The sequence below is a fragment of the Bacillus rossius genome, assembly GCF_032445375.1.
Source record: "Bacillus rossius redtenbacheri isolate Brsri chromosome 4 unlocalized genomic scaffold, Brsri_v3 Brsri_v3_scf4_1, whole genome shotgun sequence".
NCBI lineage: Eukaryota > Metazoa > Arthropoda > Insecta > Phasmatodea > Bacillidae > Bacillus > Bacillus rossius.
Window position 1 is genome coordinate 17,622,041 of NW_026962010.1, and position 18,838 is coordinate 17,640,878.

At 40.3% G+C, this 18,838-nt stretch overlaps 1 protein-coding gene across 1 annotated transcript in view; it reads left to right on the forward strand.

Annotated features, from left to right (window-relative positions):
• LOC134541731 (uncharacterized) overlaps positions 1-18,838 on the forward strand; it is a 51,550-nt gene that overhangs the window by 4,914 nt on the left and 27,798 nt on the right. Inside the window, exons 2-3 of the mRNA XM_063385379.1 lie at positions 9,303-9,432; positions 16,965-17,084. Coding sequence (XP_063241449.1) covers positions 9,303-9,432; positions 16,965-17,084 — 250 coding nt within the window. The remainder of the gene's footprint in view (positions 1-9,302; positions 9,433-16,964; positions 17,085-18,838) is intronic.

Here is an 18,838-nt window from a genome sequence, read left to right on the forward strand (position 1 = left end):
TAAAGATGGTGATGACAAAGAAATGATGGCTCCTCGGTGCGCGTGCGCGACTAGCCTCTGCGCCGGGTGAGCGACGACTGACTGGACCCACACAGCGCCACACCATGTGGAGTGTGCAGAAAAAAAGGATGGTTCAGGCCATATTTCTATGCGAAAGAGCATTGTAAATATAAGATGTACAATTATTAAAATATTATGGTAACATAAAAATACTAACAATACAGTAAATAATTAATTGAGTTACAAGTGGCAGATTAATACATAAAACCTATTTGGTGAAATAAGAGCCATCACATGATAGCCACATGGTGGGCTATCGATATCTCGGCCACGGGGCCATTTAACTCGATGCACTGACATTTTTTTCATTGAAACTACCCGCTGGTGAATTTTGTCAAGGGGGTAGGGGAACACCCCCCAAGGAACGACAATGGGACATAATGGCCTGTGCAAGCCGGGTAAGCTCCGCTGGTTGTCGTCACCTACTATTCTTAAACGCAGCCAAATCAACGAAATGTTACAATAGGAAGTCATAATGACCTTAAATTATATTGAAATCATTACAGCATTTTTGGTACCTATTTAAAATGTTATCATGAGTAGAAATAATTTATTGTTGCAATAGAAAAACTTTAAAAATGTAGTTATGAGAGCTAAATGAAATTGTTCACATTAAATCACACAATGTACACAACCAGAATATGTTTCAGTATTGTAAACATAACAATTTAAGTTGCAGTTTTAATGAAATAGTTAAGAAAATAAGTTCTGAACTTGTATTAAAAGTAGTTCGTCCCGAACTGAGATCTCTCAATTTTAGTAGGCAGTAATTCCTACTAATTGTAGTGATCTATGGACACTTTCATGTTTGGATTCTAAGCCATAAATGTGACATCAACCGTCGGTGCTCTTCTGTCACAGAGGCAGTTATGCCGCATCGACACCCGCCCATTTAGCATGTGCATACAAGCAACACACTAGTGGTGTAAGAAAGTGCAGCGAAGGAAACAGCCCTAAGGTTGATGGATTGATATGTTCATCCACCTTTGTCTTTTATGTATTCGTCTGCTTTACACAGATCCCAAACATGGTTTTGTTATTATCATAGGCGTGCCCAGACATTTCCATTGGGGGGGGGGGGGGGGCCTGCTAATTTTTTTAATCAGAAGCTGAATTTAGAATGTTAAATAGCCTAAATACATTCACTCATTGCCGTGTTTATATTTGTGTGCAGTATCAACGAGATATGTTTACTAGTTAATATTTATATCCATATAATTTTAACAATCTTGAAAATATGTTTTTTTTTCCATAGACAAATGTTTAAAGAGTACTTACACATTTTCCCCCCTCGAATTTTCTAATAGCTTGGTCCAGATCTACCTTGAAATTAACTTATTTTTAGTGAATGCAAACACAGCAATTCAGACAACAGAACTTTAACAAACCTCTTTAAAATTTTTTTTTTCTTGCTTGGCCATTTTAAGGGACCTCGTGTTTTAAATAAACTAAGGCGGCTGTATTTCCAGAACGATAAAATGTTTAAAAATATAGTTAATTAGCACGCTGCAACACTGAAACACAGTTTGAGTGTCACAGTACCAGGAATATACGAATATTAACGAACGCATTAGAGAAACTGTCGATCTGAGTGAATACATGGCCCACCTGGCCCCCCCCCCCCCTTGTAGGCACGCCTAAGGTTATTATTTAATTGTTAATTGTTAATTAAAGTAACTTCATGTCTTTCCAGTTTAAAAGAATATTTTCAATGTGTGACTATGTTACAAATCTCAGCTCGAGTCGTACCCATGCTCTGCCTTCTTCACACGGAGAACATGGCCCTCGGTGGCCTGTAGCTGCCGAGGCCGCACCAAATGCCACTCACTCGACACAGGGATCAGACGCATCTGCGCACCACAGGGTCTTCAACATCTTGCCATCATCGACTGTAACATCCATAGTGTAAGTTTGCTAATCTTTTTGCTTCGGCCCGAAGCTGGCTGTACTTTAGGTGTGGTTTGAAGGAACCAATTATAACATAATTCTTTCGTTCTGAGTAACATATTTTCGAGTTATATGTTTCCTACCTTTGTAGTTGATAGGCCACTTTTGCGCATCCGTCCTTAGATAGGAGGTAATATTTGTAAACTTTCCAATGTCACTCGCACTGGGCTGTCTAGAGACTAAATGTGTCAGGTTTCTGCATAAAATTCTAACTAGTGCACTAACTATGGGAATCTGTGGTAGGCCACGTTCGTCCACGTGGGAAACATGCTTGCGCAGGACTTCCACCCATGCCTAAATTATGAGACTATTCATCTCTTGTGAAAATTAATTTCGGGCAAGATGTTAAAAAATAATTAACTCAACCACTCACGAGATGTTTAAGCAGCCAAAATCCACAGCCCGTAGCTCTACACACACACACTCTATCAGGTGCATGTGTAAAATTAACATAATTGTCTAATGTTCAATATTCTGAATTCTGTCGCTTGTATAATGTTTGCAGTGTTCTACATCATGGACGTGAAGTGTCAATAAGACTGTTACCTTGTATCATAAACCGCGGACCTTCATGTAACATAAATATTGGACATTCGTTATCACTGCCACACCCCTGGTTTAGTTGTAACCGTTATGCTTGAATATCGTAAGTGCTAAAAGATGTGCTCTGGCACTGAATCGATAATTAACATCGTTTTGAAAGTACTTTCTTTCACTAGCATCCAATTACTGCTGTCTACAGCCACGTGTCCGGTACCCTCCTTGAGACCTCACCAGCACAAACTATCAGTTTACTTCAACTATGAGACAGCCCATATAGCAACAAATGGTACCCAACTAGTGTAGCGACTAAACTTTCAAATTTCAAAATGAAAAAATGTTCAAAAATTTCAAAATTTCCCTAGTCCAAAGACTATGCAGGAAAGCAGGTGCAGTTCTGCAGAGATAGGAAGCCAGTGCGATAAGGCAAAGCGAGATAACGATGCAGATAGGGTTTTGGCACATCCCTGAAATATCACCAGGCAACATTTCACCACAGGAACAGGTTCCCCTTCCACCTTGGCCACGAGCGCAGCTGAGCTCTCGCGAAGACAGTTTCGACTGGGAATGAGCCAAAGCCAAGTCTAGTCGGGCAGAACTTAAACGAACGAGCTCAATCCACGATATCACATGGCCACGATAATGTCCGTGGGGCAAGAGGAGTGCGGACATGGGCCCTTCAGCTGGGAAAAGGGGGGGGGGGAGGCACCTCCCTACCTGTTCGCACCTTGCTAGCGATGGCCCGACCCGCCGCTCCTGCCAGACGGCCACAAGAGCCCGAAATGCAGAGCCCAGTGCATGTGGCAATCAAGATGGAAAAAAGTTGTATGAAGTGCTACATGCCATGCAGGAGAGTGGGTCATTATAGGAAGGCATGAGAACGCATTGTAACTGTCAGCCGGATGTTGGAGTCGCACGAGGGGAAGACAGCATGAGATACGAGGTGGTTGTTGTCTGTGAGTCAGCAAATTAAATGGACAGCCAGTGGATGTATCTGTGTGTTACGAATGTGGGATGATCAAGCACCAAGCATGAACCGAATTGCAGGCATTTCTACAGTTCTATGATGAACTTTTCATGGACAATCACTGTGCTAAATGTGTGATGAAACCCGTTCATGAACATCCAAGGCCAAGATGCCACAGGACAGGCAGGTCTATCTCGTTGCCGAAGTTTGCATGACAGACCCACGAGTGTCCTGAACATTTCTTCAAGTTTGTTGCGACCTTTTGACACAAAAATTCATGCTGGTGGACCAGTTCATCTAGCGCATCAGTGGACAGTTGTTAGGTGTCATAAAGACATGGTGGGCGGAAAAAGGCGAGTACTGTACTGACTGGGACGAGTTCGTGATGTGGCTGGAAGTACATTCTGACGGTACACGAGAGTGTGTATCTGGACAACACAAACTGTTCTGCAAAGTGCAAGCCGAATGAGAAAGTGTGGAACCATTCATTCACAGGAAGGTCAGACTACTTTCAAACCTTGTGACAGGTGGAGAAGTGTGTGACATCCTACCTTATCATTGAGCTGAATGTGGCCATTCCTACGAGGTGCGATAGGGAAAGGACTAAATGAGTTTGTCGCCATCGCGAGGTAGTTGGAACAGGACCTACAGGAAGTTAGGTTGGTATGTGTACCATCGAACACATGATGTACGGCTGTGCCCCAGCCACCTGTGAACCCAGAGGATGACAGATCTGCTGGCCAATGCCCCTTAACCACCCGCCCAGCCAAAAAAGCAGGCCGCTGCTTGTCAGGGGGGAAAGGCATGCCACATACTGCCCATCGATACCCCACACTGGGTTTTTCGGTGAGTAATGCCGAGCACCTGGCACAGCTGTCGACTCTGGCAGCACCTGAGGAACTGAACAACGCACCACTGCTTACTGTCAGGAAGAACAGGCTATCGATGTCCTGTCCTGGGTCATCGGCGAGTGACACCGAGAACCTGACACCATGAAAAATTCGGCAGCACCTGTGGGGCCTGGCCACAGATCATCCTGACTAAGGTGAACAAGAGAAAATGCAGGGTCCTTGACCCAGGTGCCATTCCAGCTGAACGGGTGGCCAGTTCACTCCTAGGTGGATACCGCAGTGAGCCATACCTACATCGCGATCCACCTGGTGCCGGAGGCGTACCTAGAGCCTGGGGAGGAAGGAGTCCAGCTGGCCACCGAGAGGAGTTGTGCGCTCATGACTGGGCACACCAAGGTAACCATCACAATTCGTGACCATTCTAGTCAGACCACAGCCCTGGTGCTATAAGATCTGAGAATGACCTCATTCAGGGTATACCCTGGCTCATTCAAGAGGATGCAAGCATCGATGCACGAGAGGGTAAGCTACATGTACGCCATCAGGGCAGGATAACTCTGTACTGCTGGGGTCAAGGGCCAACCCAACAACCCACGCACACTATCACACTTTAGCTGAGCTGCAGAATGAATTTTCTCCCGAACACACTGCCCGATTAAATGATGTCCTAGACCAACAGCTACAGGTATTCGCCACTATGGACATGCTGCCTCATACTTTAGTGAACGAGCACACTATACCAACTCGACCACACGAACCCAGATTTGTAAAACCAGTAGGTTTTGGACCTAGTGAACAAGATGTCATCCAGATCCAGATTGCAGAGATGTTGCATGATGGGTCATTGAGCCGAGCAAATCACTGTAAAAATGTTTAGTGGTAATGGCGAAAAAGAAGGATGGATGCTCAGGTTTTGCATGGACTTAAAGCCTATCAACTCATTCAGCATCCCCGCACCTCCACACCTCACCATCATCACCGATGCCTTGGCAGGATTAGGCATTTTCTCCTCCTTGGATCATACAAGCCCCCTACCCAGCGATGACTTGTGTACGATAAAACCCACGTGCAAGAATCTCGATCCGCCCCCTTGTCAATCATACAGATTTGCGCACATCACACACCATGCAATTGTTCATGCTTGTGATTACTGCTTGAATTGTTACCGCTCAGAACATATCGCTCCGTAAATTTATGTGAGATCTAGTTGTGAGCCAACTACAAATGCAAAAGAGCTTTAGGAAAAATAACTACAAGAAAATTTATTTTTAAATATTAATAATTCTGACAAGAATATGGAATGGCAAACTCGGTGCATTAGACAAAGCTTCAAACATGCATTATAAAATTTTAAGTTTTTATACCCATGCCTTTTTTCCCCAAAAGAATTGACAACATAATGATTTGAAAGAATAATAATAAACGCATAGGAACATAATCAGAGAAAAAATCTAATCTGCCAAGATAAAAGACTGCAGGACACAAAATGGCCAAAATGGGATTAAGTTAACATTCTGCTATCATGATTAAAATTCCTGCTTATGTGGTTTCAGTATATTAGATGTCAGCAGTGAACAGTTATTACGACATAAAAGTGAGTTTAAAGACATAAGACATAATTTTACAGTTCCGAGAAGTGGCCTCCAGCAGAAGAAAACAAAATGTCGGCCTCCACCAGAAGAAAACAATATGGTGGTCTCCAGCAGACGAAAACAATATGGTGGCCTCCAGCTGACGAAAACAATATGGCGGCCTACAGCAGACGAAACAAGATGGCGGAAGTGACATTATACTAGCTGGCGATATATATATACGTACATACACACACAAACACCTTGGCAACGCCATGATTGGATACTGAATGCGGATTTTCAGCATGGCTGCCGTAAGGTTATAATGCAATATGGAGGAATGTTATTGTATAAATTTTAATGAAATATTTTTTTATATATTAAACATTTTTTACCGATTTTGTGTCATAAAAAATACGATTTTCAAGATGGCGGCCGTAACAATAATTGTAATGGTTACATAGCAATTCAAGATGGCAACCGTAACATCTTAATTGTCAAGGTCATGACCTCAGCAGCTTATGGAGGCTTGTGGCTGAGGAATTTAAGCCACGTTTGGGAATTTTCAAACCTTTGGCATTTTTGAAGACTTAAACGGGAAATTTCCCCTCAAAACGTATTTTTCTCCCCGAAAGAGAATATTTTTTATTTTTTAGATTTTTTGGTGGAATTTTTGTTCCCAAAAAAACTGTAAATTATGGTGGATTTTGGCGGGTTTTGGGCCAATTTCGGCATTTTTGAGGAACGTTTAAGAAATTTTGGCAAATTTTGAATGTCAAAGTCAAAAATAAAAGTTCAAGGTCATCCAAGATGGCCACTGTGACGTTACAATCCAAGATGGCGGTCGGCTTCTTCAGCCCCTCCTGGGGAAGCTTGGTCTTGGAGGATCTATTATATACTACTTATATAGTTTTAGGTAATTTTTCCCCAAGGGGATGTAAAGAGGGTACCTATGTTTAGTTTATTATAAAGAAACATTCCAGATAAGCCTCTTGACTGAATTGAATATACAATTTGATTGGTTGGTTCATTCAGGCTTATTGGAGGACGCAGGGGGATAGTGGGGATGTATCATGTATCCGACCTCCGTAGTTATGAAAAAATTAGTAAACTATGAGGTAAGCAGACAGTATATGATCTTAGATGATAAAAGGTGAGCTGTTACTACACCTGCACTTGGAACTGTGCACGAAGACACGACGCCTACGGCTACCATTACAGGTTATGCGTCGTTTGTCCCAAAGCAGTTGTCCTAACAATTAGGACAAACGACTTAACGATGGAAACTCACTTCTAGGACAAACTGTTTTAGCACAAACGACATGTTCTCCAATCTACATGGTGACAGAGTAATGGAGAGTTGTGCCATTACATTAATTATTGCTAATGTTTGCTGTTTCCTACAGGATGCTTTCGAAACGTTTCTAAACACACTCTTGGTAAGTGGCTTTAATATCTTGAACAGCAATTTAAATAAAGAAAAAAAACATACAATATTAGTGACGTGATTTTCCTTATTCCTTTTTGGAAATAGTTGCAAGATGTGAAGAGATTTTATTTTAATTATAAAAAGGTAATGGACAACTCGATTATGATTGTTGTAGTCACTAAAAAAAAAAGGGCATTCCCGTTGGTTACAATTTTCCGTACAAAAATTTATGAACGGCAGATTGATAACTAAATATAAATATCTTACACACCCGTAATCCATTTCCGTGTTTACGCGTCACTGCGTCATCGTGGAACGGGCCTAATACATCTTTAACTATTCAACTTAGTTTACGATTGAGAACTTAAAAAAATAACAGTAATATTTGTTAGCCTTTTAAAATATGTCTTCGAACATACTAGTGTGTTGGTTTGTGATTTGTCAGTTAAAACCAAGACGTATTCTCAAGAGCTCAATCGTAAATTAAAAAAAAAAAAAAAAACTTTACAGCATGAATATTGAGATATTAGTAGGCCTATATACTCAAAAAGCAGTGATGTGCTGTGAAGATGCTTAGTTCTGAGACTCACTTGGCCCAAAGCACACGTGACGACTCTCTGATACGATGGGTATGACGTCACTCGGAGTTGCTGCGGCGCTACGGTCGAGATGACCAAGGGTCAGGTAGTCAGTTTGTAAGCCGTGTTGCCATTTCATTTTTAGTTTGAGGTGCGGCTGGAAGCCGGGTAGCTGGTGAGTGTAGCCACCCGCCACCAGGGGCGCTTGTATCCCTGGATATCAAACTCCAGACGTGTGATAAAAAACGAAGGCGGACCTTGCGTCCAAGTGCCCCAGTCTCATGTATTCTCTTCACGCATGTCCTTGCATCACGCATGACTTTGGCCAGGGTTTTTCCCGTGGCTATGCAAGTTTCACCTGGGCCCAGCTTAAAATGGTTTAAATCTATATTTAAGATAAGGGAGTCAGTGGCTGCCACGGCTGGCCAATCCCTGCATGGCTGATCCCCAGCTATGTCTACATTCCTAGCGGGGTCCACCCCAAATGTTTCTAGAGCTCAATAACACTGCGGACGTTGCCGTGAGCCCGGACAGAATATCTCTATTCATTACGCTTCACGTTTCACCGACACGTTATTTCTTATTCCATTCGCTGTGAAGTGAAAAGTGCGCGCTTAGACTGTGTGCTGTTGGACTTCAACACAATGTGTTAGCGTTTTACGAAAATTCTTAGTCATTGGCTTGACTTGGCCAAAAGAGCGTGTGGTTATTGTGCTTCTGATCGTCCATGATTCGTCGTAACAATATAGAATCTACAGTGTTTTGGGAGATATCTTAGTAGGAAACGTCTTCGCGGAATAAAGGTGAACATAAAAAAACAAATATTTATGATATGTTTTACATAGTAACGTTATGTTTTAAACAAACCACATATAATAACATGTTTGATCACTAAGAACTGGCTTAATGGTACACCTAGAAGGGAACCTCCTGCAGAAAGCTTTCATGAAACAACCAGCGGACTGATACAACCTGCACGGAACAGTCATGGATAGGGACCGGAAAAATTCTCGGGTTCAATGACCTCCAGGATGAACTCCATAGATATGCGTACACTCGGTCAAATGTCACCCAATCATTGGCTGCTGTCTTGTGAGACGTCCCAACGTAGCAGCCTGTGATTCGATAAAGCTTTGGTTGGGTGTTTCTCATTGGCCCAGTGTCATCCAGGTAAGCTGTGAGCCAATAGCAGAGGCAGTACTGAGGTATGTAACTATTTGTATTTTAGCCTATCGCGAAATGAATTCGCGAATTTTTTCGATCTCTAGTCGTGGAAGCCAACAAGGTGTCTGGCCCGAGGCAGTCGGTGTGACAGAGGAGCGGCTGTGCGGGGGAAAGTGGCGGGCGTGTCTCTGGAAGGAGCAGTGTGACAGCGGCGCCTCTCTCCGGCGCGGCGCGTGTGGCGCGGCGGTTCCGCGAGGCTTCCCTCACGCGCCTCACGCGCCTCACGCGCCTCACGCGCCTCACGCGCCTATCCTTAAAACAGTTGGTATCAACAGTTGGATGACGTCACGCTTGTGGAGGGCCACGACGTTTAAACGTCTACCTGTAGAAACGAGAGTGTCTGTCCGTGCAGTGTGCTGGGACAACATTATTTGCTAAATTATTAATTATTATTATGATTATTATTTTGTTTAAAAAACAAATTCACACTATTACTTCTTCTACTGTGCTGCAGAGTCTACCATTTAAACCACGAAGCACTGCGCAAATTGAGACGCAGCGCTCGTGCTCTGCGTTCACGTGCGGACCTCATACACATGGTGTCACACGCTTTCCTTCATGTCTCAAAGTGTGGCTTCATTGCGTTTAACAGGGAAAATTGAATACTACTAAAACAATTTGTTACAGTAAGTGCATTACCATCCAGAAGTACTTATACACCATAAATTCACAATATAAATAAAATTATTATCGAACCAGAAATTTGGACGTACATTTACAAAGGCGTTAAACTCGTAAACATGCCAATCATGGTACTGGGTATGAGAGTAGTAGGTAAAAGGACATACTCGGACTGGCTTCGGCTTGTGGTGCCGGTACCGGGGTCGGCCATCTTGGATTGTGACCTTGACCTTCAAATTAGCCAAAAATGATCCAAAATTCTCGAAAATCCTCTAAAATTTCCAGTTTTTTTGGAAACAAAGTCCATCAAAAAATATTAAACAGTTTGAAATATAAAAAATTTCTCTGTTTCGAGGGACAAATTCCCGTTTTATTCCTCAAAAACGTCAAAGGCTTAAAAATTCCTGAGTCTTAATAATCCATATCTACATACCTCCATAAGCCTCCGAGGTCATGACCTTAAAAATTATGATGACATGGCAACCATTTGTAAATATGACGTAAATGTTGCAATTTTCGTTATGGTCGCAACCTTGAAAATCCATAATAATTATCCAAAAATTGTTAAAATTATAAAAAAAATTAATTAATTAAATTTTTATTAAAACATTTGTTTAAAAACACTGTTGCACATATCGTCGTCTTGGATTCTAGAAATGTTGCAGGACCGTTATGCACGCCATCTTGGATGTGTATGTAGTTATTGTTGCGAGTTTCGTTACGGTCGCCATATTAGATTCTGGATCGTTGCAATTTTCATTACAGCCGCCATATTGAACATCTGTAACTATCAGAAAAATTTGAAAAATATTATAATTTATAGAAAAAATTAATTGATACAATTTTATTTAAAAATCGTACTTACACCATATAGTCCTTGGTTTCAACCTGTTGACGGCAAAATAAAAAAAATGGTCACCGATCCTTTTTCCCACAGAAGTCACCGACCGACTGACCTCCCACCATTAATAAGTGCACTGCCACCATGTCAGTTTAATTTTTATCCGCTAGAGAGCAGTGATCATTTTTATTAAAGTGGTGCCAAACATTTTGAAATCTGGACGCCATATTGGAAATTCGTAATTATTTAGCTATAAATTCGGGAAAAATTCCAAAATTCTTTAAAAAAATCTGCAATTAATATACTGATTGATTCGATCAGTTCCTTTCATCGGTTCGATACTTGACCGATGCAAATATTTTAATTATAGTTAAAAAAACTTTTATTCAATAAAATATGGTGAAAAGTCCTAAAGGAGGCTTAAATTCCTCTACTACCAGCCTCCTATAAGCCGTTATGACCGTCATAATGAAATTTTTTGATAATTAACCTAGAAATTCAATAAAAATTCCAAAAATCATCAAAAAAAATCACTAATTTATTTAAATATAATTTATGGATTCATGTCCTTGGTTAGATCCTTGGTCAATGCAAAAAATAATTTAATATCTCATCAATTTAACATAAAAGTTACAGGTTCAAAAAAATCAATGCTTTTTTTACAAGTACAATTTATTACATATTTTCTACTCTACTACAGGAACACTTGCGAATGTTAGCAATCTAATAAACATTTAGTCCTGCATTGGCTTTAAATGACTAATTCTTAGCTCCAACCAGTTTACTGAAACGAATACGAATCAATTTTGTTTGTCCAATCTGTGTATCAATACATCTCATACTATGAAGTGTAAAACAGTAATCATACAAGGCGCCCAAATAAAAACAAAAATACTACATAATCATCCCTACCACTGTTAACAAACACCACATAAATGTACCTGGAATAACATCATAAGAAAGCTCTATACGTAGGTATATACATACAACAGTGTATATAAATAAGAGAGAAAGCAGGTCACATAAATTGACATCCCAACATGGTGCAGTAGCTACACCCAGCTTGGACCTGATATTTGATAAGGAATTTTATCAAAATTCAGCCCACCTTGATAAAATTCATTTTAAAGTTAATACTTTATAGTTTCCGCACAAGTAAGATGTCTATAAATGATTAAGTATTAAATGATAGTTTAACTACATATTATAAAGTTTAATTTCGTATTATCTATGTAAATTCATGGAAATTAATTTTATAACAAACGTAATAAATTTAATACTATTTTAAATAAAAATAGACGATTTATGCCTACATAGTATGAAATATCCACTGCAATGGACTGATTTATATATTTAATAATATTATAGAAATACGATAAACAAAATGTATTTATATATGTGTGTGCTTAAAGCACAATTTGTATAATATAGAAATTTGAAGAAAAAAAATTATTTCCACTTCCGAATTTTAAATCTCGTTCCTTTGGGTTACTACAACCACTGCGCTACGAAGCCTATAAGGATAATATGTATTGTAATTGTCATAATAACTTTATACTTACGTTTTTTTTTAACTTTAAATTTCTCTTTACTATGACTGTTTTAGTTTACCAAATATATTCCAGGGTAGTTTCAATATCATAAAGTTTCATTTGGCACACCACTACGTTTGGTACCTACGTTCCCTAATTTGTATGTTCGTACACGTTGGTCCACCATCTTACTGTGTAAATTTCATTGCATGGTACGCGCGCATAGTAAAAATTTACCCTCATCATTTTTTCCATAACGCGACCAGAGATATCCAAAATCTCTATTGACATACGTGTTTGTTTTACTGCGAAGTCATCAAGATGGTGATATAGAGTTTGTGACTGGTTATGGCAGAGATAGAACTTTATGAACCAACGAAGTCACTGCTGCTTTAGAGTCTATAGTTTTAAGATGTATGGTAAAAAGATCCACTCATCTCTAGTGGTAAGTTCAAGAACTTTACCCTCAGCAATCCCGGGATATTAAAGCCACTAGGGAGAGCTTCGAGACAGATTAAGACATTTGAGGCTCGTACGTTGTAATGAGTTACTGCATTTAAATCTAATTGTGTTTTGTTTTGGCTTTACCTGCGTTTGTTTTATTTTAAAATAATCTATTAAGTGTCTATTAATTTTTTTTCCACAGATGTTGTTAACGTATTTAAACACCATTATATCGGTTTTCGTAAATCCAAAGCATGTAACTGTTTATAATTAAAACCATTTTCGTCTTGGTCAGTGAGTAGATTTTTTTTTAAAAAAGTTAATTTATTGGATACTAGTATATATATATAATTTTTCTTAAAGCTGTTGACTCGGAATCTTTGACGGTGTGTGGGGCGAGCTTCGACTGAACTCACTCTCACGCCTTTGCAAAGAAGACTTCTGGAAACTGACTAAATCGTTCACAAATCAAAGAGCATAAAAAGGTAAAAAAAAAAACAGCATATATTTTCTTCGTAAATATGATCAAATGTGATGATTTTTATTACTGTACTGGACAATTATTTGTGTTCAGAAAAAATATTGGATACTTATCCTAATTCCTATCCTACTAATATACAAATTTGAAAGTTAGGTGTTTGTGCCTAAATCACGTATTTAATACTGAACAGATTTCGATAAAATTCGAAACACAGCTATATCACGTCTTGGTTCAACACATAGGCCACACAAGAGTTTTAGAATTCTAGATTTATAATAGAAAATAAAAATTATGGGAGGTAATTTATGGGGCAAGAATTATGTATAGACAAATAATTAGTGGGTGTCAGTTCTCTATGTCCGCGAAGCCATGAAGTTATGCTTTTGTGACGAATAAAGTACAGGGTACTTTAAGGCTCCTTGCAGGTTTTCATTACAATATTTGTTACCACTTTGGTTATTCATTTTGTACTATATAGTTTTCGTTTTTACTCAAGTGAATTACCACACACTACGGCAGACTGCGCACTACCGCACACTCCTATATATACTTCACTCTACCTTCAGTACATTTAAATTTTCAATTTTTTTTGGACAATTACATTAATTTACACACAAAATATTTTCACTCTTTGTCCACTTTTGCACATTTCCACACACTTTAGTATAGTTTTGAATAAATTTGAAATGTTTTAAATAATTAAAAAATATTGTTAATTACTTTCGTGTATGTTGTCATACTCTCGCATACTTTTCCAGTACGTGTCCATAATTTTTAGAATACTATTTCATACTTTCCGATAGTTTTGTATACTTAAGGGACGGTGCTTCGGTGGAACAGTACGTGCGCAGTTTGTTACTGGGGCAACCATCTTATTTCTTTCAGGTATCAAAAACCTTCCTATCCGACGGAGAAAACGTATTTTGGTTGAAGGAAACTATGAAAAAAAAAAAATTATTTCATCTGTACTTTCATAAATCACCAACAGATCTGTATAAAAAAATTCTTGTTTATGTCTGAATGACTCTCGTACAATGGATGATAGTTATTTTCATAATGATATACGTATATACATAGCTGAGTGCATCAAACGCTTGGCGACCAAACGGAAATCAAATCATCAATGACGGCTATCATAGCTAGTTACTAATAGTATTACTTAGTTCATATATTAGTTACTGATTGTATGGAATTTTGATTTTTTTTTAAACTACTCAATTGATGAAATATTTCTCACTGATGTTAAATATTTATTTAATATTTATTATTTTTCAGCTTAGGTTATTCGCTTTGCCCTTTTTTAATGCTAAAAGATAGTTTATTGACTAGGAGATGACGATTCATGATTGGTCAACTGTAAGGCATATGCCGCGCTGTTGGGGAGCTGCGTCTCGCCTTAGCGATCACGTGGCAGAATGATTCTGCAGTGGTTACTCATTGCCTTAGGCAACGTGGAGGCGATGAAACAACACAGCAACAGTGATGAGCCCAGGAGGAAAGATCCCGCTGTCGCAAAACCCCCGACTCGCTCAGCAATCGAACCAGAAACCTGCAACACGCCAGCCGGGAATCATGAACACACGGGGAGACGCCCTGCAATCACTAGTCGTTAATAAGATATAATAATTTTTTTAAATGTTTTTAAATAACTTGATTAAAATTATATTCTTTTAGCTCATATAATTACTGTAGGTATTACAAACAGTAGCAAAAAGCGAAACTTAAATAGGAAGCATTCGATTTTTATACGGCACAAGGTATTGTAGATGTTGCAATAAGTCCAATTTTAATGCATACTATACCCCTCCTCCCTTCCCGAAACATGTATCTGAGTTAGTACCAGAGAGATGTAGGAAAGGGGAGGGGGAGCATGGCAATTAGCTGCAGATGCCTCAACCCTCAGCACAGTTGTGGGCGACCTACCGCCCAAGTTACCGTGACCGTCACAAAGAGTGAAAACAGTCCGCTGAGAGCGGGCGTGCCACCCTGCGAGCAGGCAATCCTCTCTCTTTCCACCGAGGATAAAAGCTCCAGGCGGCGCTGCAGTCGTCTTCACAAGTGACGTGATGTCTCTCCGCGGCAGAGCTCTGATAAACTACACGTGGTGTTCTCTGGCGGTGAGTATCACACTACTTGCTTGCGTACAGAGTGTTCCAAGTACGCAAGGCATTACTTTCATAGGGTGCAGGGAATGTCAAAACAAGAAATTTTTAGTAACAGAACATTTGTCCGGAAACGCACGGACTCCTAGTTTCAGGCAATCACTGGTTAAGACAGATGAAGGTCTTCCTACTCGGTGCAAGCGCCCTTGGTAAGTGCGCACTGCTCCTGCTGTGATTTTATTTCCCCTGACCGCACACCGGGAACATACCGGCCATCTCTGCGAAAGCCATTGCTGTTTGTCAAATCTGCAATTTGCAGCACCGTACTCACTAACAGTCATCGTCACTATAATTTGCCAAATCCAAACGTGTAAACATAGCTCTACCTAACCGTCTACTGTGTTGTGCACCAGACCTTGCTGCACGCACCAGACTGCTGCTTGCTTGTGCATCTCACCATGTGTACGTCTGCGCCAGGCTTGCCACAGCGCTGTGTCACGTGTCCTCTCAGCCAATGGAGTGGTCCCCTTAAGCCCGCCGGATTCCCATTGGCGCGCTGCTGTCCCGGGCTGCGTGTCCGCACGTACGTCACTGAACAATAATTATTTAATTTGGCGTTACCTTCCCGCAATTTCCGAGCGTCCTGAATATTTATGTTTTCGATCTACCTACAAGATAACTAAGAAGTTCGTGTGTTTTGATAACGTGTAAGTCACTTAGCCTGGACTGCACGGGTTCAGAATAGTGATAGAGACGTGTATGCACGAATAATTATATATGTTTATGAGTGAGGAGATTAAGAACTGAAGCCAAGTCACGGAAAATGAAAATATATAGCCATTTAAGCTTACCAATTTGGCGACCGTTTATTCACATTGGTACCAACTGTTGCTGACTGCAGTATCAGGCGTGATTCCGGCCGGATGATAAACATAACAGTGAAAAATAAAATATTATTAAAAATTGTGTCTTAGTAATAATAATTCACTGTATTGTGTTACTTGCAATCAATTTCATCTAAATCCGTTCAGGGGTTGTGTCTGAAATAACAGGCAAATCGTCGAACGTTTTCCCAGTTCTATTAATTTATTAGTTTTATACTTAACGTAAATAGTCGTTTCCAATAGTATTTATACAAATTCATGCATGCAATGTACGGACTATTAACCTCGAACAGTAAAGGCAGTAGTATCTCGGGGGACAAGTGGTTTCCAGGCCTTAAAGACACCCCCACCTCCTCTTCCGACCGGGCAGCAGGATAGTGATCCAGGACACTGTGGGAGAGCCTGTTCCTTTATTCGGTGTAGACGTCTCGCCTTCAGCGAGGCCATTAGCGACGTCAGATTATTCTTGAAGGCTTTGACTCCTTGCTTCTTTCGTAGATTCTATCCCGTTTAGGGTGTAATCAGTAGCGGATCCAGAGAGGGGGGCTAAGGGGCTCAAGCCCCCTCCAAAAGCACATGGGTCCACTATTGTTTTAATGTTTGCCTTGATAAAGCCTAGCCTCAGATGGGTTAAGCCCCTCCCAAACCAAAATCCTGGATCCGCCACTGGGTGTAATAGGAGAATACTCTTGCATAACAACTGTCTTTCTTGAGGCCTTTGGCTTCCTACCACCATTATTGTTTCAGACTTATAGTTTATGCTTGTACCTGTATGTATATTACGATTTTACTGGCGAGCTGCCGCACCGTCCACGCTCTAGAGCAGTCCTGGGAGTGTGGCTGGTGTGAAGGCGGGCAGCTGATGGCCTGTGTGCTGTGTGTGTCGGGGCAGGCGGCGGCGTGGTGGGGCGCGGTCCAGGGACGAGCCCAGGACCTCGGCCTGCAGGACTACCGCCCCCTGCCGCCCCCGCAGGAGCACCGCCCCCTGCCGCCCCCGCAGCCCTCCGACAAGGTGCGCACCGCCGGCCTCCAGCTCCGGAACACATCCCAGTTACACGTCCCCCTGTCACAGTGTCGGATATTGGACCAGTATTGGACTGATAATGGCTTTCAGTTTCCTCCAGCAAATATATTTGGACAGATAGATAACCTTAAATATGTTTTTTATCATGTCACATTACAAAATTTTATTTTTGGTCTGAGCTATCTCAAACTTCTCAATTTTAATATCAATTGTTTAAACTAAATAATGCATTTCAGTGCTAGATGGAATTTTTTTAACCTGTTATTATATTGTGCATTTTTAAAAAAAATTTTTGAACATGTATCCGTTTAAATCACAGTAATACTCGTTTCACAATGAAATAAATTCTCAGTGATTTTTTTAAAGTAATAGAGACAAAAATTAATTTTTACACGTGAAATGTTTTCGCAGACAACATTGATTAAAATTATTTTAGATATATAACTTTTAAAACCTCTTTAATCGCCCATGGGCAATTTTAAAGAACCGTTTTTGCTAGGCACGATATTTATTGGCCGATTGCATCCAACGTACAACATATTTGAGCAACCCGTCATATATGCAAAATAATATCTTATGGAAACTAAATTCATCCAAATTGTCAAACGTTTCCAACTTTTTATGACACAACATATTGGAAGGTGTTGGAAACTAAAATTTGACAGTGTTTAAGAGCCTTAAGGGGCCCGCCTACCTGGACACACATACGGTGTGCAGAGCTTCAGGAAAAACAACGCGATTTGAAAACTACTCATGATATCCGAGTGGGGCCTATTTACGAATAGCATTTAAGAGTTCAATGAGGACCGAAAAGTACTTTTAATTTCAGATTAAGTTTTTAAACTGTATTTTTAGAAGCGTTAAAATGCCTAAAACGCGTGTTTTAAGAGTAATTTTTAGGCATAAAACAATCAGTACAGATTCTTGAAAGCACTTAAGGGGCTTGCATAACACCTTTATCTTAATTTCTCCGCCATATAATGTTACGGTCACCGCTCAAATTTCACACTTATCCTGTGACGACGAGACGAATGCGCGCCAGTTCAGAGACTTGCGCTTAGAGGCTATACCGCGCTGGAAGCACCAGCGAGCGTCGCGCTTATCATCCCGCCTCACTAACACACATACACCCCTGACGAGGCGGGCCCCTTAAGACATTATGTCCTCTTTTGGTTAAAATGCACTTTTACATCATAATCTTGACCACCATTTCACATTCTTTCGAGTGGCATACAACACTAAGATCTACGATATGTCAAAAATTCACACATTTTGGGTTGAAAATAGTTGATTAATTAAGAGAGGCACAATTTAAAATTCTTTAAACTGCTCTATTGAAAATATTGCTTTTGAGCCATAGTGTATTCCCCCGAGGCACACATATACTTAAAAAAAAAAGCAGAAATAGGACCACTATTCCAACAAATACATTTTCTTAATCGATTTTACATAAAAAGACGCCACTAAGGTTTTTTTTTATTAATTTTGATATTGTTGTTCCGCGTCTCCGCAACTGTTTGGCGGCCCGGGAGGTGCAAGAAGGCCACGTGACAGGCCAGCTATCCCCTACACGCGAGACACTCAGCGCAGGTGGAATATTCACGTCACCCGATCTCAGACAATGACACCTTCGAGTGACATGTGACAAATAAGAATTTTTTGAGCACATAAACTAGTTTCACAAATCTATGATCTGAACCTTTTTTGTGAAAATCACTTTTAAATAACAAGTTTTAACCATG